The sequence below is a fragment of the Aulonocara stuartgranti genome, assembly GCF_965226115.1.
Source record: "Aulonocara stuartgranti genome assembly, chromosome: 3".
Lineage (NCBI taxonomy): Eukaryota > Metazoa > Chordata > Actinopteri > Cichliformes > Cichlidae > Aulonocara > Aulonocara stuartgranti.
In genome coordinates this window covers 68,410,392-68,436,244 of record NC_138941.1, presented here as the reverse complement: position 1 = coordinate 68,436,244, position 25,853 = coordinate 68,410,392, and the positions used below count along the sequence as shown (strand labels likewise).

Below are 25,853 nucleotides of genomic sequence, written 5' to 3'. Positions count from 1 at the left end.
TTACAAACTCTTCAGATAAAAACACAAACACTTTTTAATTGTAACATCAAATCAGACCAAATGTTTATTTTTTTTAGATTGATAAATATAAAAAACATATTTGTTAACTTTAAGAGTAAAGAGAGAAATCGTCTGTATTTCTTAATTGCAAATGGCACCAAATTGTATTCAAAATTGAGCCACAGTTATGGAGCTCCATAGTTCTTTTCCTGGTGTTTTGGTTGACATCTCTTGATTTTCCCATGTCACAGAAACAGGCTCTGTGTTTTGCCTTATATGCATCCACAGCTGTGCCACCTGTTTACTCACATGGACTCTACTAACCTATCAGAAGCTTCTTCAGCTCAGAATGGAATCGTCTGGAGTTTTCTTATTAATTAACAATAAACTTAGTGTACATGTACTCCTAAATTTGATGAAAGTGATAAAAAACAGAAAGCTCTGTCTCTCTTTATTGTGACATTTAACTAATTCAAAAGATATTTCAATATTTATCTAAAACAAAAGTTTACTCTAAATTGATGTTGTGCAGTAAAAATGTTTTATGTTTTCTCCCTAAAGTGTAAATATCTGGTTACAAATGTGAATATCCTGCTGTGTACTGAAATTCCTCTTGTTTTGCATACAAATATACTGAACAACATACAAAGCATAATATATAAAATAACATTTACCTGAGTTTTTCTTTGAAAGAACCCTCTAATGTCCATTCTTATATTTCAGTACATAACTGAAACCGATTTAGTCGGGGAGGGTAAGAACTGAAAATATGAAATAAACACACGTAAGCTAAGAATCTCTAAAAAAATAGCATTTGTTCGGCTTTTCATTTCGCCATTTGTTGATTCACTTGAAGAGCAAGTAACGTAATATTGGTCAAGTGATCAGTTTGATATCAATCTTTCGTGATGCACCGTCATATTTACATTATTTGTACGGTACGAATGATTTGCGTTGGTACCTGGTCAAACTTAAGCTCTCCTTAGTATGGCTGGCTCCGTCTCTCCAACAGCGCACTGACGGGCAGCAGCTGCCCCGCCCCCTCGCTCAGTCGCTTAGTGCCTGAGCTTGGATCATACCAATATCAGGGGGGGATTCACGCACAGTCGTAAATTCCCACAGTGTGCACTATGTGCTTCGAATATTGTGTGTACTTTTTGTTTTATACAGTTGTCAGCCAGGCATCTAACTATGAAAAAATTGCACTCCAAAATACCCCGGGCTTCTGACAAAACAACCCGGGCTTAAGCCCAGTAAGCCACCCCCACGCTCCGCCCCTGCATACAAGGCAAATAAGAGTAACAATATACAGTACAATGAAATAAGAAGGATAAATAAATAAAGGATAAAAAAAGAAAAAAGAAAAAAAAAGGGGGGGGGGGGATGTGACAGACTTCATAACAACTTTGTACTTGAAAGTTGTGACAGCTCATTCGTTAAACATTTCTGAATGAATTTCAATCAATGATAAACCTTTTTTTATTGGAAGTTAATTTAAGAGAGTTTAAGTAATATTCAATATATATATATATTCTCGTACTTATAGTACGCGTCGTACGTAGTACACGTAGTGCGCGTAGTGCGTGTAGTGCGCGTAGTGCGCGTAGTGCGCGTACTTCAAGCGTGCAGACCCTGAATTGGGACACAGCCTCTGACCATGTTTCGTCCTCCACTCCTCTCTTGTGTGGTGTCCCAAAGAGCTCAGTTCTAGGCCCCCTCCTCTTTTCTTTGTATCTGCTCTCTCTTGGATCTATACTGAGAAAAACACAGCATTGCATTTCACTCTACAGAAAAAAGGCAATTATTTCATAGCCATTACTTTAGTGTCTTGATGACATTAAGGCTTTGATGTCTCTTAACCTTTTGAAATTCAGTGACAAAAAGACTGAGGTGATGGTTTTTGGCAGCCCCACTGAGACACCAAATGTATATTTAGATACCTTGGCCCAGTATGTTAAGCCAACTGTCACAAACCTGCTGGTCAAAGTGGACTGTGATCTGAAACTTGACAATTAGATCAAAGCAGTGGTAAAATCAAGCTTCTTTCAGCTCAGGCAGCGAGCTAAAATAAAGCCAATTCTTTCACAAAGGCACGTTGACACAGTAATCAACGCCTTTGTTAGCACTCGGTTGGATTACTGTAATGCACTTTATATAGGGGTCAGTGCTTCAAACATCTACAGAGCGTCCAATATCCTGCAGCTTGAAAGTTTGAGCACATTTCCCCTATTTTAGCTTCACTTCACCTGCTGCCCATTTCTTTTTAGGATTCCTTTTAAATTATTTTATTTGCTTTTAAAGCCCTCCATGGCCTAGTCTAATCTTATTTCTCTGAGCTGCTACAGCCGTATATACCCGCCTTTCTCAGGTCAGCTGATCAGCTGTTCCTGAATGTACCCGGGACTGAGCGTAAGCGCTTTTTCTGTAGCAGCTCCAAAACTGTGGAACAACATGCCTTTTGAGATAAGACAGACCTCTTCTGTGTTTTTTTTATTCTATGCTGTTTTAATTTTGATGTATTATGTGTTTTATTTTTTTACTGTTTTGTTTTATTCTATCGTTCTTAACCTATTTGCCAACACCCTTAACGACTTTTACTGCTGTTTTGACGAGCCATCAGGCAGCTTTCACGCCTCCAACGGCCCCAACAATAGAGACACTTTGGACACATTCCCCCACCTCTCCCCCATCACCACCATCAAACACTTCACCTACAACACCCCCCTCCTCACCCCACACAAAGGAGGATTTCACACCACCTCCTCCCACCACAACTCTTCATATTCATGAAGCAGATGTGAGGAAGCAGTTTAAGAGTCTGAATGCTCGAAAAGCTCCCGGCCCAGATGGTGTGTCTCCTGCCACCCTCAGACACTGTGTAAACGAGCTGGCCCCAGTGTTTTCTGGCATTTTCAACTCCTCACTGCAGACATGTCATGTGCCTGCCTGCTTCAGTCCTCTACCATAATCCCTGTGCCCAAGAAACCTAGGATCACTGGACTAAATGACTACAGACCCGTGGCTCTGACATCTGTGGTCATGAAGTCATTAGAGCGCCCGGTTCTCTCCTATCTCAAGACCCTCACGGCCCCCCTCCTGGACCCCCTGCAGTTTGCATACAGAGCCAACAGGTCTGTAGATGACGCCATCAACATGGCCCTACACTTCATCCTGGAGCATCTGGACTCCCCAGGAACCTACGCCAGGATCCTGTTTGTGGACTTCAGCTCTGCCTTCAACACCATCCTTCCAGACCATCTCCAAGGCAAGCTTTCCCAGATGAATGTGCCTGATCCCATCTGCTGGTGGATCACTGACTTCCTGACGGACAGGAAGCAGCATGTGAGGCTGGGAAAGAATGTCTCGGACTCCCGGACCATCAGCACCAGCTCCCCTCAGGGCTGTGTTCTTTCTCCTCTGCTCTTCTCCCTATACACCAACTGCTGCACCTCCACCCACCAGTCTGTCAAGCTAATCAAGTTTGCAGATGACACCACCGCTATTGGACTCATCTCGGACGGGGATGAGTCTGCCTACAGGATGGAGGTTGAGCGTCTGGTGTCCTGGTGCAGCCACAACAACCTGGTGCTGAATGCCCAGAAGACAGTGGAGCACACAGCCCCACTCCCCCCATCATCCTGACTGACACCCTCATCACCTCTGTGGACTCATTCCGCTTCCTAGGTACCACCATCACCCAGGACCTGAAGTGGGAGCCCACCATCACCTCCGTCATTAAGAAAGCCCAGCAGAGGATGTACTTCCTGAGGCAGCTGAAGAAATTCAACCTGCCAACACGGACGATGATGCAATTCTACACTGCAATCATCGAGTCCATCCTCACCTCCTCCATCACCGTGTGGTACGCTGGAGCCACTATCAGGGACAAACAGAGACTGCAGCGTGTTGTGCGCTCTGCTGAGAAGGTGATTGGCTGCAGACTCCCATCTCTGCAGGACCTGTACACCTCCAGGACATTGCGGCGTGCAGCTCGGATCACAGCTGACCCTTCTCACCCTGGACACAGTCTGTTTGACCTGCTCCCCTCAGGCAGGAGGCTCCGGTCCATTCGCACCAGAACCTCTCGCCATAAGAACAGTTTCTTCCCCTCTGCTGTTGGACACATGAACAATAACCGTATGACTGTCCCCGCCACTAACACATGACCCTACGCTGTGTTCACTGCATCATTCCATGTTTGGCACTGATCACCACCTGCACTCATGTATATATCTATCTACTTAGCACTTTTAATTCTTATTCTTGTTTTTTTTCTCATGTCTATTTAAGCGTTATTTATGACAGTATGTTTGCACTAAGCACCGCAGCAATTTCCTAATGTTGTAAACCTGCTCAACATTTGGCAATAAAACCCTTTCTGATTCTGATTTACTGTATAGCACTTTGGTCCTGTGCTGGGTATTTTAAAGTGCTTTATAAATAAAGATGGTTTGGATTGGATAAAATTAAATACATCTTGTTCTCTTAGACTTTATTATTGTGATCCAGTGGAACTCTTTTCCTGCTCCCTGTTATGGATCTCTGTGACTACAATAAAATTCCCTCCATCCATCACTGAACTGCACTGAAGTAAAACGTCATCCTAAGCACTGCAGTACACCAAAGGACACCACTAATAAACACTGATTACACTCTGTTCTTCTTGCAGCAACAATTTTTTCTGCAGGTAAAAATTTCCCGTGTCACCCGCAGCTGCAACTGAGCAGTAAGAATGTATTTGTCTCTATTCAAATGATGATTCAGTGAATTTGAATTATCCTGCAGCAGGAGAATGACCCCAAGCATACAGTCAGTCATTAAGAACTATCTTCAGTGTAGAGAAGAACAAGAAGTACTGGAAGTGATAGTACAGCCCACCACAGAACCCTGAACATCATCGAGTGTGTCTGGGTTTACATGAAGAGAGAGAAGGATGTGAGGAAGCTGGTAGGAACAACCTACCTTCAAAAACTGTGTGCAAGTGCACCTAGAAGAATTGATGCTGTTTTGAAGGCAAAAGGTGTTTACACCACTTATTGATTTATCTTTTGTTCATTCACTGCATTTTGTTGATTGATGAAAATATGGTGACTTTCAGCTCACAGGGCTCAAATAAGAGAACCAATCAGTCATATTTGTAGGTTATTGTTACGCCCCAGTCTAGGGGTACAGAAACATAACATAAGGGTTGGAAAGGAAGTGACCCCACCCTGGTTCCAAAAACCATAGTCAGAAGCCAATCTTTGAAGTGAGCGGTGGTTCATTTGTGTCTACACTGAAAAACTTTACTCTGGGATGAACAAAGCCCGAAATAACACGCCCCCCCCAAAAAAAAGCAACAACAAAACAAGCTAAGTCAGGAAAGGAGGTGCTGTCTAGAGATGGCACGATACCACTTTTTTATGTCCGATACCGATACCGATATCATAAATTTGGATATCTGCCGATACCGATATGAATCCGATATAGTGTTTTTTAATCAACAAAACTGTTTTTTAAAATATCTTGCTGCATTTTGCAAGTCTGCAAGTTCATACTCAAGTTTAAAACAACAACTACACTAAAGCTATTCTGTTATACCTGTATACAAAAAAAATATTTCATAGTTCAGCAATACTGATCAATCTAATAAACTTAGACCTACACCATCCTCCCTATTCTGGTATTTTAAAGAGTACTTGGCGTAAATATTAAGCAACCTAACTAATAGGGTTCCAACTCCCAGCAACAACAAAAATAAATAAATAAAAAATAGGGAACCACCCCTCACGCTCCACCTCATGATGCTTAATCAACGTAATCAACCTTAATTTGATGCAGTGTGAAAAAAAATGCACAGAAATCAATTATTTTTCAAGAAATATTAAATAGATTCAACATCTTTCTTCAACAAAATTGCAGACTGCACAGATGGTACCTTCCCAAAGGAAAATGTACTATAGCTTACTAGGATATATATATTAGACTTAATAGTCACTATATACAGTAATTGACTTCTATTCATTTTACATCAAATTAAAACTTTGGGTGTCAGATAATTATTTATTAAAAGCTAGACATTTTAAATGAGAATAAGAAAGAAAAGTATGTCTTTGTGCCCCCTTTTCCCAGTTAATGCCCTATCGGCCCCCCTGGCTAAACTTTGCTAGATCCGCCCCTGCACAGTTACCAGCGTCAGCTACGTAGAAAAAGATCCTGGTGTAGAAAGTAATATTAAATAAATTGTAACAACAGCTTATCAAGCTTAAACGTGCTGCTGTTGTTCAGCCGCTGGTTTGCTCTTTCTGGCGCAAAGTGGACCAAAAACAAACGAGAGAGACTCGCGACAGAAAAGCCGATCAGCTGATTTAAGCAGTTTCACGATTGAAGTAGCAGCCAGAGAGCGAGAGGCAGTCGCTCGTTAAGCTTAACGTGGGAATGCTTTACAAACATTCAGAGATGGACTTACACACTTGCTTTACTTCTCTCGGGGATAACTTTGTCGGAGATGAAATGCCAGGTTGCTAGCGAAGCTCCAAATGCTATCCAGACCACCGACAGGTCCGCATGCCACAGCTGCTCTATCACGTGATGCATACTGCTCCGACGTTCTGAGGTGAGTTACGGCGTGTTGCAAGTTTTGTGAGGTGCTTTCGTGATATTTAATGGATCGGATTACATTTTTTATTTTTCTCCGATATCCGATCCAGTAATTTAGGTCAGTATCGGACCGATACCGATACGTAATATCGGATCGGTCCATCTCTAGTGCTGTCTAAACCCTATGTGAAACATAAACCAAACAAAGGACACATGCTACACTTAACTCCCTAACTGAAATAAACAGGAGAATATTAAGGCAGCTCTCCTCTTCTGCTTCAGTGCTTATTTACAGTTTACTATTTACAAGTGAAAATGTGTCTACATACTATGTCCAAAGCTCTGTAGGTCTTAAGGATCACACACACGAATGTCACAAAGTTTGGAGGCCAAGGATGGGTCTGCTGCTGCTGTCACCTGCTGTCGCCAACAACTGCTGGTGAGGGATGTTTTAAAAACAGCCACATGATGAGGGGACCAATAACCCACCGCCAGCTCTCCTATCAGGAAGGACCTGTAGATACTTAAAGACATAGCACAGAAACAAACTCTAGACGGCCAGGGCCGTAACAGCTATTGCCAATAACGTTCAACTATTAAAATACATTTTGCTAAAGTGACTTTAATGTCCCCTGTATTAGATCAAAATAAGAGAAAACAGATAACCACTGTTGTGATACCCTTTATCTCTCACCTGGGTTTGTTGGTTTTGTCAAGTCAATTAATACAAAGAAGAACTGGCTTTGTTGAGCTGCCTCAGTTAAATCACTAACACGGGTACACACTTAGCCTGTATTTTTGTAGGAACATTACATTCTGGCAACTTAAGCTCACCATCTGTAAACTTAACATGTGAAGCTCAAGATTAAAGAAAACAAACTGAAGCAAAATTAAGAGAAACTCTATATTTGTTTCTTTATCAGTACCTGTGAGAAGACTGTTCATACTGTGTTGTTCTCTCTGCAAAGTTTTCTATCAGTAAATCTCAGAGAGACAAAGTAAACATTTACCGTCAGGTCCCAAGCTACTGCTAAAGATACTGTTACTGTGCCACGTGCATATCTTTGGAAATAATGAATTAGGTGGCAAAATCTGAGAATTAAAATCAGTTAATTAACTAAAAAGATAGAAAACAAGTAGAAAACCAAATTGAAAGGAAATATGTGTCGGTGTGTCTCCTCCTGTGATAAACCTCCACATGTACCACTGAAAACAGTTAAATTAGTTTGAATCAGAAATCAGGGCTCAAACTACTTGTTCTGAGACCATTTCTTCATTTTTCACACCAAACTGTTTGTAGCTGTCGCATTGAAATGTAATTATTATGTAATTGCAATGTTCAACATTTGGTGTTTAATCTGGATTCATGTTGTGTTGTCGCCACCTACTGGTGGGCCTGAGTGTGACGCTTTGTGGTGCGCATGCTTTGGGGTGATGCTCAATTAAACGCACATGTCACCAGAGACTGAAGGCTCGAGCCAGAAAGAGAATGCTGGCTTGTGTAAAAGGTGGAAATATTGAAGATATGGACTACAATTGCTCATGAATGTTCAGTAGAAAGGCGCACACGGTATGTTGGTGCATTTACTTTGTGTGCATGTTTTATTTGAGTTGTAATTTTTGTTCTCCTGATGTAATATCCGTGTTTTTCATTGATCATTTCACCAGTTTTTCACGGTGTTTGCTGGTGAAAAGAAGATTAAAATACTGGCTGAACATCAGTTGGAGCATGGCCCTTCATTCTACTTCGAACATGAAAAACCTTCAGGAGCAGTTACACTGTTTAATAAGACAAACGTTACAGAGTTCATCAAATATAACTAACGCTTTAACATTATCAGGATTTCATAATACAAACTTCAAATCAACAGGAAAACAGCTGCAGAACACGTGGATCAAAATGAATTCATTAAAAAACAACATGTGGACTTCAAGGATACAGTAAATACACTAAAGTGAAAGGAGGAGCCAAAAATGTGAAAGAATTTGAATTAAGTAAAAGTAGTCACCTGTGATCTTTAAAATGGTCCTGATGTGTGCTGCTGTTTTTAACTTTCAACATTTCTTTGCTGCCACTGTGAATATGAATGTGGTCTTTGCCTAATTAAATAAATGTTACACTGACTCACTGCTTCATGTTCTGGTACAAACTGGCATTATATGAAAGTACAGCCCAAAACCAGTTTAGCTTGAGTTTCTTTTTTCTGGACATAAAGTCACAGCAGGTGTTGTTTCAAAGCTGGTGGACAGATTTAGTTCATTTTGGAGGATTTAAGAGCAACTGCTGTGAAAATATTTGCAGTTTTGGGAGAAAATGATTTAAGAGAAGATTTTACCACAGCAAAAGATTAAATATGAATGAAGGATTGAAATTTAACTTAGGTAACACATAAAATGAATACAACTACTAAACACTACTGTGTCCTATGGGAACAAAGAATAAAATGTAACAGGGATAACATTTTAGAGAATTAAAATCCCTAAAAGGAAAAATAATAAACTTGATATACATATCTATCTATCTACATATCTCACGATGTCAGATCAGCATCCTGATGTGGCACACCTGTGAGGTGGGATGGATTATCTCAGCAAAGCAGAAGTGCTCACTATCACACATTTAGACTGATTTGTGAACAATGTTTGGGAGGGATGGTAATATTGTGTATCTGGAGTGACTTTTAGGTCTTTATGTCCATCCCATGTCAAATCGGAGCAGAAACAAAGGTGTTGCGTTTATATTTTTGTTGAGTGTAAATACATACCTCACAGTAAGTGAGTTACTTTCTTGTGTGGATCTGTTGGTGTTTTTTCAGCTGATGTGGAGATTTAAAAGACTTTCCACACAAGTCACAGCTGTACGCTTTAATTCCAGAGTGGGTAACTAGATGCCTCTGTAAGTTGCTATATAGAGCAAAAGCCTTACCACACAACTCAAAACTGTGTGCTTTAAATCCACTGTGGATTAGTTGGTGTTTTTTTAGGTCTCCAGCCCAGGTAAAAGACTTTCCACAAAACTCACACCTGTAAGGTTTAACTCCACGGTGGATGGTGTGGTGTCTTTTTAAGTCTCCAGCCCAGGTAAAAGACTTTCCACATAACTCACAGTTGTAAGGTTTAAATCCACTGTGGATGATTTGGTGTCTTTTTAAGTCTCCAGCCTGGGAAAAAGACTTTCCACACAAGTCACAGCTATAAGGTTTAAATCCATTGTGGATGATTTGGTGTCTTTTTAAGTCTCCAGCCTGGGTAAAAGACTTTCCACACAAGTCACAACTGTAAGGTTTAACTCCACTGTGGATGAGTTGGTGAGTTTTTAAGGGTCCAGCCAAGGTAAAAGACTTTCCACACAACTCACAGCTGTAAGGTTTAACTCCACTGTGGATGAGTTGGTGAGTTTTTAAGTTTCCAGCCTGGGTAAAAGACTTTCCACACAAGTCACAACTGTACGCTTTAACTCCACTGTGGATGAGTTGGTGTCGTTTTAAGTGTCCAGCCCGGGTAAAATCCTTCCCGCACTCATCACAGCTGTAGGTTTTCTCTCCCTTTCTTCTGTGAGGTTTGTCGGCCTCCTGAGAGCGCTGACTTCTTGCTCCATGTTGGTCCTGCAGTGACAGAGATACAAAGACAGGCAGTGAGTGAAATGCAGTCGTGGAACAAACTGAAATTGGTGGAATCAGACATGACAAAAAAACACATTGTAGGTGTGTTACCACCACCTTCTGGTGATAGTATCACATTACAATGATGTGCTACAATGAGAGTTGTACAAAATGACACTATTGAAGAAATATTGATCATCAATGAATCTCTATTACTTCAGAAAAAAAAATTAGTTCAACTGATGATATTGTTGTTTCAATGTATGTAGAGAAAATATGATCTTTGTATTTTCTTGCAACTTCTGTGGTTTTTAGTTGTGAATGTAGATTCTGTACATATGGAGGAGCCCAGGATGGAAAAGATAAAGCTGCTGTTAACAGGTTTTTAAAAACCGACCAGCTGTACACACAGTTTCAATAACAGTGTAACTGTGATGTTCTTCTCACCTTTTGTGTTGGAGTCATTGTTTCCTCTGTAGTGGCTGAGCTGAGTCCAAATGGCTGAAATTGTTCCTCTGCTGCACCACCAGACTCTTCTCCTGTTACTCAGCTGGGACACAAAAAGATATATATATGTATATAGTATAGTATATATATATGTATTTTATGCCTGACAAAAAGAAGCAGAGCAAATAAACATGACTAAACTCCTCAGTGACAACAATACCTTTGAAGCTTCCATAGATCCACAAAGACGGAGTCCCGATCAGTCTCAATGGTAGCAGTATAAACTCAGCCACCTACAACATTTCAAGCACCTCATTACCATCCTAGCGCCCCTAGGATGGTAATGGTTGAAATGTAATGAGGTTTTTAAAAAACATTTCGAAACTCACTCTGTTAATGTGGAATTCTAAAATTATTTTACAAATGGAGAATTTATTTATTTATCAAAATTTATCAAAATAATAATTTTGATTTACTCATGAAAGTGGCCACTTTCATGAGTAAATCATATAAGTTTTTACTATTTCTTTTCCATATGGGTTGTATCTGCTTGACGCATGAGGGGGCATCATAAATAATACCATGATGCTATAAAAACAACTGCTTGTGTATTATTGGGCGGAGATTGACGCTGAGTGTGTGACAGTGTTCATCCCCCCACACGTGTGTTTATTAAAATCATCATTTGATCTAACCCTCCTGGACAAGTGTTGTGATTTTGAATCCCTCCTGTATTCCTCCTCAATATTTGAACGCTTAACAGTGTCCACGTCACACAGCTCCATGGATTTTGGATTATCTTCTCTGCTCAAGGGGAGGAGGTGGAGAAAGAATCTATTCGGGTCCAGCTATGTCGGATTATTGCTGCCAACCTGTTTTTTGTGGAGCGCTTATCGGAGCATCACAAAGACTGGCTACAACTGGAGGAGTTTCCCATTCACCGTCAAAGCAGCAAGCCCCTCAACATGCAGACTGGATCACTCCAGCCCCTGTGTGATGCAGCTCTCCCTACACCAGCTACAGGAATTAAAGTTGGCGTGTTGAGCCTCCCGCCTGTCTCCAGGTCCATGTCGACGCAGCAGCAGACAAGTGCTGCATTTTCCTTGACACAACCAGTGGCTGCTTCTAGCACCACATTCACCTCAGCCATGACAGCGCCAGCTTCCACAACCGTGGCTTCCAGGAGGAGGCGGTGTCCACGTCATCACCGCGGCTTACAGCAGCATGAGGTGGGTGACTGTGTTCCGTGTGTTTTTTCTAAGGAGGAAGCTAAAATCAACACAGATTTGCCAGTTCATTGGCCCGGTTATGAAGAGACTGTTCATGTTCATGAAAGGACTAAGACTGACAAGTTACTGCCCTAGTCTTCCACAGAACATCTTATCCCTTTGCACAATTATCTAGCATCTCTGTGTATTGATCATGCCACGACCCATGCTTCTAAGAAGTCAGGCTTCAAGACTGTTTTCACTGGAGATGCTAGCCGTGAGGCTCAGCAAAGCCCCTGTGGGACTGAGACCCAGGCCAGGTTGGATCCAGAGGCTGATTTGGAGGACTAACTTTGCTCTGGACCTCCCGAAGAGCCTGTTGCTGCTTCCATGGGGGTCATTGAGCAGTTTGTGTAGACTCTTCTAGTGTCTGCTGGGGGTTCAGGCGAACCACTCCAGCACTTCACAGCTCCCGCTCCGCCATCAGTTCCTGCTGAGTGCTCTGGAGAGCCCGCCCTGCCGTCTGTGGTTGCCATGCCGTCACCTGCCATGCCTCAGCCAGAGGTTTTCGCACCTGCTCGCCCTGCCATGCCAGCTGGATGTTCAGCCGAGCCCATCCAGCATCCTGCCATGACAGCTAGAGGTTCAGCTGAGCCCGTCCAGCATCCCGCAGCTTCCACGTCTGGTTCTGTCTTGTTACTGATCAAAAAATCGTAAAGTGAGCTTCTCCACATTACAGTGGGCACTGGAGAACATCATCTATGTGGGACACGATTAGATAGTAAGTCCTAAGTCCCTTGTCTAAAAGGATTCAGCAAGGTAATCCATTCTAAATTCTTCTTGATGCATGCTCAATCATCCAGGTAAGTAAATCTTGAAAAGTTGATTCTGTTCATCTGGACGTAGCGTTTTCAGTGGGAGAAACGTTTCGTCACTCATCCAAGTGACTTCTTGTCATGGTCCTGAGTCTGAGGACTCAGTGTTTTGTGTTTCCTTATGCTTTTGTTCATTCCGAGTGTGTGTTCTGTTGTGATTTTGCCATTTGTTGGGTTTCTGTTCTTTGCCTGCCTGCTCCCACTTCTCTGTGTTCCCTCTGTCTGTCCATGGTGTTATTGTGTCTGCCCATTATGTCTAAGTTCTCCCCGTGCTCTCTCTTCCCCCTGTGTGCCCTCTATGTATTTATGAGCCCTCGTCCCCTTTCGTGTTTATTCCATGTCTCCCCTGCCTGTTACGTTGGTGTTCTACTCGTGCTCTCTCTCCTCCTGTACTTCCTGTTTCACCTCTCCCGTCAGTGTTCAGTTCACCCCGCCCTGTCTCGTTATGATTATCAGTGTCACCTGTGTTCCCCGTGTGTTCCCACTTCCCTCGTTAACCCTCTGTGTATTTCTGTCTGCGTCTCCCTCTGTTCAGTGTGACGTCGTCCCTCATGTTGTGTGGATCTCCCTGTGTCTCTGCGTATGTTAGTTTTTCCCCAGTCTAGTTTTGTATTGCCTATCATCTTCTGTTACGCAATAAAGCTGCCTTTTGAGTTTATTCCCTCGTGCCTGTGAGTCCTGCATTTTGGGTCCTACTCCTGCCTGCCGCACAGCGCTCCGTGACAGTACGACGTCACCAGATATGGACCCAGCAGCACTCAACCCACCAGAAGAACTGCGTCTGGACATTATCTACTCCGTGGAAAAACTCCTGCATCTGTGGCTCGAACATGAGGGAAAGGAATTTCGCCGCGCCGTGGAAACCAAACTACAGCGTTTAATCTCTGGTCTTCCCTGGCTACTCAGTGCGCTCCACCCACTCGAACAGGACTTAATCCGCAACGAGCTCCACCTTCATCCCCCAGCTGCTACTACCCACCTGCCTGAAGGGCCGGATGCGGAGCCGCTCGGCCCGTCAGAGCCATCATCAAAAAAGAAACGGCATTCACGCCGCCGACGCGCCACCCCACAGCCGGACATTCGGCCTTCTAATTCACCTTCTGTGCTGCCAGAAGCTCCGTCGGCTCCCTCGCTGCTACTTCCAGCTCAGTTAGCTCCCTCGCCGCCACCCACAGCTCAGTTAGCTCCCTCGCCGCCACCCGCAGCTCAGTTAGCTCCCTCGCCGCCACCCGCAGCTCAGTTAGCTCCCTCGCCGCCACCCGCAGCTCAGTTAGCTCCCTCGCCGCCACCCGCAGCTCAGTTAGCTCCCTCGCCGCCACACGCTCCATTTTCACCTCTACCATCGCTTCAGTCATCAGTTCGGTCTGCCACTCAGTCGCCCTTAGCTCCATCATCCACACTACCACCTGTTTCTCTTCCACCACAACCGTCACTACACCCAGCCACTCAGGCTGCTACTCAGCCAGTCATTCAACCCATAGCCCTGCCGTTGCCATACCCTGTAGCTGAGCCACTAGCCGTCCGACCCACAGCCACTTCAGCCACTCCTTCACCCGTTACACCTCCACTACAACCATCAGTGCAGTCTCCAGTGTCCCCAGTGCAGTCTCCGGTGTCCCCAGTGCAGTCTCCGGTGTCCCCAGTGCAGTCTCCGGTGTCCCCAGTGCAGCCTCCTTTAGCACAGTCACCCACTCAACCACCAGCACCACAACCGTCACTACCTCTAGTTCATTCCCCTGTGAAGTCATTAACTCCACCACCTACTCCACCCTCACCACCACCGTTACTACAGACATCAGTTCAGTCCCCTGTGCAGTCATTTACTTCTCCACCGTTAGCAGCTCAGGTCCCCGTGTGTCCAGCAGCTCAGGTCCCCGTGTGTCCAGCAGCTCAGGTCCCCGTGTGTCCAGCAGCTCAGCTCGCACCTGAACCTTTGGCCCAGTTCCCCGTAGCAGTGCGGTTTTCTAGCCAGCTTAACATTGAGCCCGGGGTCCCAATCCTCTCTGGCTCTACTTCAGCTCCTGCTGGAAGCTCGGATGAGCTCATCCAGGACTCCGCGGCTCCCACGCCGCCATCTACCTCGTCCGCTGGGGGTTCCAGTGAGCCCGGCCAGCACCTCCCTGTCTCCGCTGGAGGGTCCGAGAGGCCCGTTCAGCCTCCTGTCTCCGCTGGAGGGTCCGAGGGGCCCGTTCAGCCTCCTGTCTCCGCTGGAGGGTCCGAGGGGCCCGTTCAGCCTCCTGTCTCCGCTGGAGGGTCCGAGGGGCCCGTTCAGCCTCACGCCGCATCAGCTGGAGGGCCCGAGGAGCCTGTCCAGCCGCCATCTGCGACCGCCTCGTCCTCGCCTGGCCCGGCCTCAGCCTCTGCAACCTCGCCTGGCCCGGCCTCAGCCTCTGCAACCTCGCCTGGCCCGGCCTCAGCCTCTGCAACCTCGCCTGGCCCGGCCTCAGCCTCTGCAACCTCGCCTGGCCCGGCCTCCGAGTCTTCGTCTGCCGCAGCCTCCTCTTCAGAGCCTTCGTCTGCCGCAGCCTCCTCTTCAGAGCCTTCGTCTGCCGCAGCCTCCTCTTCAGAGCCTTCGTCTGCCGCAGCCTCCTCTTCAGAGCCTTCGTCTGCCGCAGCATCCTCATCAGCTGCTTCGTCTGGTCCAGCATCCTCATCAGCTGCTTCGTCTGGTCCAGCATCCTCATCAGCTGCCTCGTCTGGTCCAGCATCCTCATCAGCTGCCTCGTCTGGTCCAGCATCCTCATCAGCTGCCTCGTCTGGCCCTGCGCCCACCGGGCCATGGCCGGCACGCCTGGGACTGGAGGGCCGCCGCTGCCTTCCGCGCGGCCGGCCCCCTGAACTGCGCCGTCATCGCCTGAGTGGCCGCCGTCGCCTTCCGCACGGCCGGCCCCCGGACCGCCTTCGCCTGAGTGGCCGCCGTCGCCTTCCGCACGGTCGGCCCCCGGACCGCCTTCGCCTGAGTGGCCGCCGTCGCCTTCCGCACGGTCGGCCCCCGGACCAGCGCTGTCATCGTCGCCGCCGCCTCCCGCGCGGTCGGCCTCCTGAACTGCTCCGTCGTCTCCTTCACCGCCGCCGTTGCCTTGCGCACGGCCGGCCTCCTGAACTGTTTCCGCGTCGCCGCCGTTGCCTTGCGCACGGCCGGCCTCCTGAACTGTTTCCGCGTCGCCGCCGTTGCCTTGCGCACGGTCGGCCCCCTGAACTGCTCTGTGTTTGGGTTATTTTCTTGGGCTCCGGTGTTTGCTGTGCTCTTTTGTTTTCTGTTCCGGGCCCTCCGTCCTGGGCCCCCGCCGCCCGCCCTGGGTTGTTTTCTGTTTGGTTTTGTTTTTCTGTGTTTGGGCTGTCTGGAGCCAGCCCTTGAGGGGGGGGTACTGTCATGGTCCTGAGTCTGAGGACTCAGTGTTTTGTGTTTCCTTATGCTTTTGTTCATTCCGAGTGTGTGTTCTGTTGTGATTTTGCCATTTGTTGGGTTTCTGTTCTTTGCCTGCCTGCTCCCACTTCTCTGTGTTCCCTCTGTCTGTCCATGGTGTTATTGTGTCTGCCCATTATGTCTAAGTTCTCCCCGTGCTCTCTCTTCCCCCTGTGTGCCCTCTATGTATTTATGAGCCCTCGTCCCCTTTCGTGTTTATTCCATGTCTCCCCTGCCTGTTACGTTGGTGTTCTACTCGTGCTCTCTCTCCTCCTGTACTTCCTGTTTCACCTCTCCCGTCAGTGTTCAGTTCACCCCGCCCTGTCTCGTTATGATTATCAGTGTCACCTGTGTTCCCCGTGTGTTCCCACTTCCCTCGTTAACCCTCTGTGTATTTCTGTCTGCGTCTCCCTCTGTTCAGTGTGACGTCGTCCCTCATGTTGTGTGGATCTCCCTGTGTCTCTGCGTATGTTAGTTTTTCCCCAGTCTAGTTTTGTATTGCCTATCATCTTCTGTTACGCAATAAAGCTGCCTTTTGAGTTTATTCCCTCGTGCCTGTGAGTCCTGCATTTTGGGTCCTACTCCTGCCTGCCGCACAGCGCTCCGTGACACTTCTTCAGTCTCAGCTGACTGCAGGTTTCCCCAATCTTATAAACAGTAACTAGAACCACTGAAGGAACAATGGGCTGGTAGGTCAGTTCCTTCATCATAATTATGTAAATTCTCATGACCACGGATCAAAGACCACTGATCAATGGCCATGAGTACCATTCACAGAGAGTTGGGGAATGGCTGCAATCACAGCATTGTAAGATGGCAAAAGATGTCCCCTTAGTCCCCCTCCGCGATTCAGAGATGGTCTTTCCCTTCTCATGTAGATGGCCTCCTTGACGCCACGCTCAAACTTGCGTTCCTCCCTGTCCAGGATGTGTACATCCTCATCAGTGAAAGAGTGTCTACTGGCCTGTAGGTGTTGTGGAGGCAGATTTTTCTTCTCATGTATTAATCACATATTTAATCATATCACATTAGTTATAGAAATATCACTTTCTCACTTTACTATAGTAAGAGCACTGAGCTCACCAGTACGGCTGGGATCCAGGTTTTGATTGCATGATTCTTTTTTTCCTCTTTCAGAAATATGGAACAGAAAACATGGAGTATGAAGTGTGTAGAAACTGAGGAATGCAGTAAAGAGAAGTGTGTTTGTGTGTGTCTGTAAGAAGTGATGGAAAGAGATGTGTTAAAATGTGGATAGAAGAATAAGAGAGGGAAAGTGTTATTGAGCAGTGATGAAAATGATATTGTCTCAGTCTGTTATTACAGGTGACTACGGAACTGGATCAATGTCCACCACGGCACAGCGGCCAGAACAAAATGATAGATTAACATAATTGGAACCACACCGAGCCTGTGTTTTGGTTGAATATTATTCAGCTTCATCCCCATGTATATCTTACACTAAAGAACAAGCTTCGAGGACAATCAATGTCTCCCAGAAGACAAATGCAGTTCGAGAGCAAAGGCGTCGGTTTCAAGAGTCAACAAGGTGAACAGACAGCAGCACTGCCCTAAATCTTAAACCTTAAAGGGTTCAGCAGCACGTACAAATGTCATCGTAGACGGGAGCATGCGCTCCCAATCACAAGCCGAGAGGTTCACCAAATTCAAATCAAATTCAAATTTTATTTGTCACATACACAGTCATACACAGTACGATATGCAGTGAAATGCTTAGACAACTGCTCGTGACCTAAAGAAAAAAGACTATGAAGACTTTTCCAGCTTTGTGTGTCTGTTAAAATGCTTTTTACAAATCCTGCTGGAATATGTCTGGTTACATCTGCAGTCAAAGTAAAATGGAAATAATTGAACAAGCGAGCAAACCATCAACTTCTCCCAGCATGCTGAGCTAATGATTAGTTGGTGTTTTTTTCCAAACACCCTCTCAACCTTCTCTCAACGTGATCACAATAAACTGTGAACAGACACCGAGGAGAGCAGCCGAAGACTTCATTCAGGAGCTGTTGAAGTACGCCGACTTCGGGGGCGCTACTGAGCCGACAATGGAGTAAGGCATGTTGAACTGGGCTCACGCCTGTCTAGCTTATATTTTAACAATTCCAAGCCCCTTTTAAAGGATAATTTAAACGAACTATCACTCCCCCTAACACCTGTGACCGACGGGGAAAAACGGACCAGTGGTTACAACCGGAAGGGCATCTAAACCCGAGGGGCCGGCATACTTATACTTAAGCAAGTGGGAGCTTGTCGCCTAGCTTGTCGCCTAGCTTGTCGCCTAGCTTGTCGCCCAGCTTGTCGCCCAGCTTGTCGCCCAGCTTGTCGCCTAGCTTGTCGCCTAGCTTGTCGCCTAGCTCGCAGTCAGGAAACACAATGGAGTATGAAGGTCTGAAATCGGACATCCTCTCCTCTCTGAAAGATGATATCTCCACGATTATCAGGTGAGTACTGACAAGTCCGCTTGCAGAGGATTTCGACTACCTCAAGTACAAACTAAGAGAAGTTAAGACGGAGATTGCTAACAACACAGCAGCAGTCCGCTCCGAAATTAACAACGTCAAGTCCGCTACTAGCGACCTGAAAGAGGGTTTATCATTATGGTCGGACAAGGTTGTCAGCCTCCAAGAGACGGCTGCAGGATTACAGACTGAGCTGGCTTGCTTAAAAGAAAAGAATGGAGCTATGGAGTCAAGAATGCGGAGGTGCAATATTCGTATTGTGGGTGTTGCGGAGGATGCCAGTTCCAGCTCGACCAGCTCAGTTTCTACTCTATTGAAAGATGTTCTGCAACTGGATGAAGAAATCCTGGTGGACCGCTCACATAGAGACCTTGCTCCCAGAAGATCTAACGGGAAACCTCAAGTTATCATCGCCAAACTCCATTACTACCAAGCCTGTGTCACTGTGCTACGGCAGGCCCGGGAGCGGTGTCAGTTGCCATCTTTCCTGATTACACCGCGAGCATTGCCATAGCTTGCTCTGCTTTTAAGGACGTGAGGAACCTGCTTCGAGGGCGTCAAGATGTCCGCTATGGAATAATGTTTCCAGAGAGACTGCGTATATCTTTTAGGGGCGAGAGTAAGGAGTTTCTGGATCCAGAGAAGGCAATGGTGTACGTGAAAAACGTCATCTTACCAAGTGAAACTGCCGGGTGAAGTTCCCCTCCTGACTGACTTGTTTCTAGCCAGTCGCAGATGATGAGGCTTCGCAAGACACAGGGTTTGGTGGACAGTAGAGCTGGGCGATATAAGATTTTTTCATATCACGATATGTTTTTTTCATTCCAGGCGATAACGATATATATCACGATATAAGCCAAATGACTATATTTGTAAGATTTAAATGTGCCGTTGCTCACAAGTAAAATGTGAAATAATCAGCAGCTTGTTTTTATTTAAATATTTATTTCCCATAATAAGTTCATCCATTAAGCGGACGCGAATGGATGGATGAAGTTCAACAGGGTAGATGTACTTAAGGAACATGAGACTTTTTCAGATAAATAAAGGCAAATATTGCAAACTACACAAAAGGCAGCGGCTAAAGTGTTTAAGTTTCAAAATAGAACAAACAAAACAGACTACTAAATTGTCAATTCCACTTAGAAACAAAATATTAATTCTAAAAATAAGTCTTAGTTTGTTTTACAGAAGAACAGACAAAACTGACTAACTTTTGTCAATATCAAATAAACTGAGAACTAAAAGGAAATTCTCAATCTCTCCTTGTTGTATAGCTTAGCTTTTCAAACAGTTTTAACAGTTACTTTAGTCTGACAAAAGCTGAATGACGAATTAGCGCTTCCAGTCAGAGACTGAGGCTACGTCCACACGTACACGGGTATTTTTGAAAACGGAAATTTTCCGTTTTCGTTTTAAAAAATAATCCCGTCCACACATAAAGGCAGAAATGAAGGAAAACACTGGTATGAACTTGCCAAAGCAGCAGGTGGAGCTAGATTCCTAATCGTGCAGAAATGTTGGCCAATCAGAAGTCTAGAAGCCTCGGTGGGAAAAAGTAAACAAAGCTGGGGCATAGAAGCAGAACCGAGTCGTATGTGTGGAGGGACAGTAACTGTGTGTATATGTAAGCATTTAAACACTGCAGAGAGTAGAATTAACAGTAACAGTATTGTAGAAATTCATTTCACCGAAACAATAACGTGGCGCACAGTGTGACGCATGCACCAGTTTATTTGTTATGGTCCTGAGTCTGAGGACTCAGTGTTTTGTGTTCCTTATGCTTTTGTTCATTCAGAGTGTGTATTCTGTTGTGATTTTGCCATTTGTTAGGTTTCTGTTCTTTGCCTGCCTGCTTCCACTTCTCTGTGTTCCCTCTGTCTGTCCATGGTGTTATTGTGTCTGCTCATGAGTCTGCCTGTCAAGTTCAGTGTCCGGTCTGGTTCTCTGTGTCTGTTAGTTTCCTGTTTTATTCTGAAAGTTCATGTCTCATGTCAGTGTGTTCAGTTTTACCTCTCCCCTGTCTCGTTAGCCTTATTGCTCCCAGCTGTGTCTCCCTCCTGTGGCCCATTCCCTGATTACTCCCCGTGTATTTAAGCCCTGTGTTTTCCTGTGCTCTCTGTCGTGTCGTCTGTTTAACTCCATGTCAGTCTGCATTATTCTGTTACCTGGTATTCATTCTGTGTCTCTCTGCCATCTCTCTTTGTGCATTTCGCTCCTCCTCCCGTGAGTGTCTGGTTTAAGTTTTGTTCTTTAGTTTTCCCAGTTTAGGTTTGTTTACTCCCCGCTCTGCTCTTCCTGTTTTGTCACTTTATCACCTCTGCAAATAAATTTTCACTCGCACCCCAGTCAGTGCCTGCATCTTGGATCCTTTTCTCAATTCACCACACGACTGCTGTGCAGCCGTGACATTATTGTATTTCCAGACTTGCTTTCGGCACAATTTACAGTGCACGCTACTCTGTTTTTTGTCAGACTTGAAATAGCCGAAATACCTTCACACTACGGAACTTCTATGGCTCTTCTGTTCGACAATCTCTCCGGCATTGGAACCATCATCTGTTTTCTCTTCGGTAACCTTCGGTCACGCTCGGTTGATTTTTCTAGTCGGCACACTCATTTCCTCCATTACGGTCGCTGGCTGCTTCCCAAACAAACACACAATGTGCGGCTTGGCACTTGTGCTGTACGTAACAAGCCACGCGACGTGACCCTGTGGCTGTGATTGGTTCGGCTCTGCGCTACTTAATTTGGATTGGCTGACCTTTTTTTTTTTTTTTTTTTTAAGACAAGAGCGGCGAGGTCTATCGCGATAGTTTAATTTCTCTATCGAGTAAAAGTTATATCGCGATAGATATCGTTATCGTTCTATCGCCCAGCTCTAGTGGACAGTGTAAGTACTTCGTTAATACCACATCATGTTAAGGCTGGATAAATGACGTTTGCACTACTTAAGGTGTTTATTAAGGTGCTATGTTATTTCATTCGGAGTGATAGCCAGGCAGCTGCCAGTTTTGTTTCTTGTCTTTTGTTTTTTTTTTCTTGGTCCTAGTGTTTCCCCAATGCCAGCATTCCAATGTGTGGTCTTGTTCAGATGGGGATTCAGGGTCACCGGGTTCTACATGGTGACAGGGTTTGGGACACTGCCAGAATTTTTTCTATTTTCTTTCTTTCTTCTTTTTTTCTCCTTTCGGAGTCTGGGGGTGCATATTCATGCATAATGTTGTTCTCTGATTAGATAACTCTATGGCTGCTGTCAACAAACAGGTGAAGCGTACTGGTTATTCAGCCAACTTTGTAAGCTGGGACATTAAGTCTATGAATCACCCTGTTAAGCGCAAAAAGGTTCTTATACACCTCAAAAATCTCAACGCTGACATATCTTTTCTGCAGGAGACTCACCTTTGTATAGCAGACCAACATAGACTGAAGAATAGTTGGGTTGGCCAAACATTCCATTCCAACTTTAACTCTGAAGAGGATTGGATATCCTTATTGGTAAAAGCATCCCTTTTGCTGTATCAAGCATTTTATTTGATCCCATGGGCCATTATATTATTGTTGCTGGCCAACTTTATGGACTCAGACTAATTTTAGCCAGCATTTATGCTCCGAACTGGGATGATGAAAACTTCTTTGTCAATTTACTCTCAAAAATTGCAGATACAGTGGGGGAAAAAAAGTATTTAGTCAGCCACCAATTGTGCAAGTTCCCCCACCTAAAATGATGACAGAGGTCAGTAATTTGCACCAGAGGTACACTTCAACTGTGAGAGACAGAATGTGAAAGAAAAATCCATGAATCCACATGGTAGGATTTGTAGAGAATTTATTCGTAAATCAGGGTGGAAAATAAGTATTTGGTCAACAACAAAAATACAACTCAATACTTTGTAACATAACCTTTGTTGGCAATAACAGAGGTCAAACGTTTACTATAGGTCTTTACCAGGTTTGCACACACAGTAGCTGGTATTTTGGCCCATTCCTCCATGCAGATCTTCTCGAGAGCAGTGATGTTTTGGGGCTGTCGCCGAGCAACACAGACTTTCAACTCCCGCCACAGATTTTCTATGGGGTTGAGGTCTGGAGACTGGCTAGGCCACTCCAGGACTTTCAAATGCTTCTTACGGAGCCACTCCTTTGTTGCCCGGGCGGTGTGTTTTGGATCATTGTCATGTTGGAAGACCCAGCCTCGTTTCATCTTCAAAGTTCTCACTGATGGAAGGAGGTTTTGGCTCAAAATCTCACCATACATGGCCCCATTCATTCTGTCCTTAACACGGATCAATCGTCCTGTCCCCTTGGCAGAAAAACAGCCCCATAGCATGATGTTTCCACCCCCATGCTTCACAGTAGGTATGGTGTTCTTGGGATGCAACTCAGTATTCTTCGTCCTCCAAACACGACGAGTTGAGTTTATACCAAAAAGTTCTACTTTGGTTTCATCTGACCACATGACATTCTCCCAATCCTCTGCTGTATCATCCATGTGCTCTCTGGCAAACTTCAGACGGGCCTGGACATGCACTGGCTTCAGCAGCGGAACACGTCTGGCACTGCGGGATTTGATTCCCTGCCGTTGTAGTGTGTTACTGATGGTGACCTTTGTTACTTTGGTCCCAGCTCTCTGCAGGTCATTCACCAGGTCCCCCCGTGTGATTCTGGGATCTTTGCTCACCGTTCTCATGATCATTTTGACCCCACGGGATGAGATCTTGCGTGGAGCCCCAAATCGTGGGAGATTATCAGTGGTCTTGTATGTCTTCCATTTTCTGATGATTGCTCCCACAGTTGATTTTTTCACACCAAGCTGCTTGCCTATTGTAGATTCACTCTTCCCAGTCTGGTGCAGGTCTACAATACTTTTCCTGGTGTCCTTCGAAAGCTCTTTGGTCTTGGCCATGGCGGAGTTTGGAGTCTGTTTGAGACTGTGGACAGGTGTCTTTTATACAGATGATGAGTTCAAACAGGTGCCATTCATACAGGTAACGAGTGGGGGACAGAAAAGCGTCTTACAGAAGACGTTACAGCTCTGTGAGAGCCAGAGATTTTCCATGTTTGAGGTGACCAAATACTTATTTTCCACCCTAATTTACGAATAAATTCTTTACAAATCCTACCATGTGAATTCATGGATTTTTTTTTTCTTTCACATTCTGTCTCTCACAGTTGAAGTGTACCTCTGGTGCAAATTACTGACCTCTGTCATCATTTTAGGTGGGGGAACTTGCACAATCGGTGGCTGACTAAATACTTTTTTGCCCCACTGTATGATAACACACAATCTCATCTTAGCTGTGCTTTCTAGCCTAGACCAATGATCTAATAAGGATACTCCTAAATCAAAACCCGCAGAAATTATTACATGCTTTTTCCAATCCCACGGCATTGTTGCCTTTTGGCGTTTTCATAACCTTTCATCAAGGGCATACTCCTACTACTCTCCTGTCCACAAAACATTCTCTCGGATAGATTTTTTTCTTTTATTGATAAACGTGCTCTTCCACTGGTTGAAACTTGCAATTATCAATCTATTGTTATTTCAGACCATGCTCCCCTAGTGATGAGAATGCACATCCCTGGTGCCAATCGCATATACTGCCCCTGGAGTTTTAATCCTCTTTTACTCTCTAATGAAGCATTCATGAATTTTAGAAAATCTGAGATTAGAGACTTTCTTGAACCAAACCAGACCCCTGGGATGTCTTTTTCAGTCATATGGGAGTCACTGAAAGCCTATCTTCGGGGTCAAATTATCTCATTTTCAGTAGCAAGAAAAAAAGCTGATACTGAGCACTTGAAACAGCTATTATATGATATTTTGCGGTTAGATATAAACTACAGTCACTCACCATCGGAAAGCACCCTTAAAGAACGTCAGACCCTCAAAATGAAATTTGATCTTTTTTCAACAAAGCAAGTGGAGCAACCTATCCTAAAGTCTAGACGTACTTTCTATGAGGAGGGAATTGGCAGTGTCTTAGCACATCATATATGTCAAAAGTCATCCAAACAGTTCATCTCTGAAATAGCTGATGAACAGGGCCTAAAGCATACAGACCATGCAGAAATCAACTCCTGCTTCCAACAATTTTACTCTTATTTATAATACCGCAGAATCACACCAAGATGAGTCTGCTATGGACAGTTTCCTTAGTTACCTCAGTATAACCACAGTTGACCCAAAACTGGTTACTGAACTCGAAAGGGACCTCTCTATCCAGGAGGTCATGATGGCGATTGGTGGAATGCAAAGTGGCAAGTCCCCTGGACCAGATGGATTTTTAAAGACATTTTCTAACGAACTTGCACCACTTCTGCTGTCAGTCTTTTTGGAGTCCTATTCATCTGGCACTCTCCCTCCAACTATGAGAGAAGGGTTTTTTTCACTCATTCTTAAAAAGAACACAGACCCTCTCAAATGTAGCTCATACTGGACGATTTCACTGCTAAACACCAATGCAAAAATTCTTGCAAAGATTTTTTCACAGCGCTTAGAGGTCGTGTTACTAACAATCATCTCCACAGACCAAACCGGCTTTATCAAGGGCAGACACTCTTTCTTCAACATTAGACGCATCTTAAGCATAATTCATGACCTTCCCTCAAAGGATTACACCTGAAGCCCTACTGTCACTTGATGCTGAGAAGGCCATTCGACCGGGTGGAGTGGGACTACCTTTTATATAGTTTGAGCAAATTTGCCGTCCCGAGCTGCTCTGTCACTAATTATCGTTACTGTACTTTCATTACAAGTGTTATACTGTAAAAGCAACAGGCTGCACTCTGATTCAGCTCCTCCATGGCTCCATGGCTAAATAAATCGGTTTCAGTTATGTACTGAAATATAAGAATGGATATAAGGGGCTTCTTTCAAAGAAAAAACTCAGGTAGATGTTATTTTATATATTATGCTTTGTATGTTGTTCAGTATATCTATGCAAAACAAGAGGAACTTCAATACACAGCAGTATATTCACAGTTTAAACCAGATATTTACATACATTTTGTGGAAAACAGAAGAACATTTTTTTACTGTACAACATCAATTTAGAGTAAACTTGTTTTGTTTTGGATAAATAAATATTGAAATATCTTTTGAATTAATTAAATGTCAGAATAAAGAGAGACAGAGCTGTCTATTTTTTATCACTTTCATCATATTTATGAGTACATATACACTAAGTTTATTGTTAATTAATAAGAAAACTGCAGACGATTCCATTCTGAGCTGAAGAAGCTTCTGATAGGTT

At 44.6% G+C, this 25,853-nt stretch overlaps 2 protein-coding genes across 12 annotated transcripts in view; one reads left to right on the top strand and one right to left on the bottom strand.

Annotated features, from left to right (window-relative positions):
• The window catches only part of LOC309693526 (uncharacterized protein), a 311,788-nt gene that overhangs the window by 235,736 nt on the left and 50,199 nt on the right, over positions 1-25,853 (bottom strand). For 8 of the 11 annotated variants that reach the window (XR_014272663.1, XR_014272664.1, XR_014272665.1 and 5 more), the window contains exons 1-2: positions 962-1,273; positions 675-761 (exon numbers count right to left, since the gene is read on the bottom strand). The exons of 1 other annotated variant lie outside the window; for it this stretch is intronic. The gene's annotated coding sequence lies outside the window, so the exon portion shown is untranslated. Of the gene's footprint in view, positions 1-674; positions 762-961; positions 1,274-25,853 lie in introns of those variants that run through there. 2 more of the 11 variants (XM_082512832.1, XM_082512834.1) reach the window with 2 other exon arrangements.
• The window catches only part of LOC309698840 (uncharacterized protein), a gene marked incomplete at its 5' end in the record, with an annotated part of 151,421 nt that continues 127,959 nt past the window's right edge, over positions 2,392-25,853 (top strand). The window contains 2 exons of the mRNA XM_082521567.1: positions 2,392-2,409; positions 3,573-4,279. Coding sequence (XP_082377693.1) covers positions 2,392-2,409; positions 3,573-4,166 — 612 coding nt within the window. The 3' untranslated portion in view covers positions 4,167-4,279. The remainder of the gene's footprint in view (positions 2,410-3,572; positions 4,280-25,853) is intronic.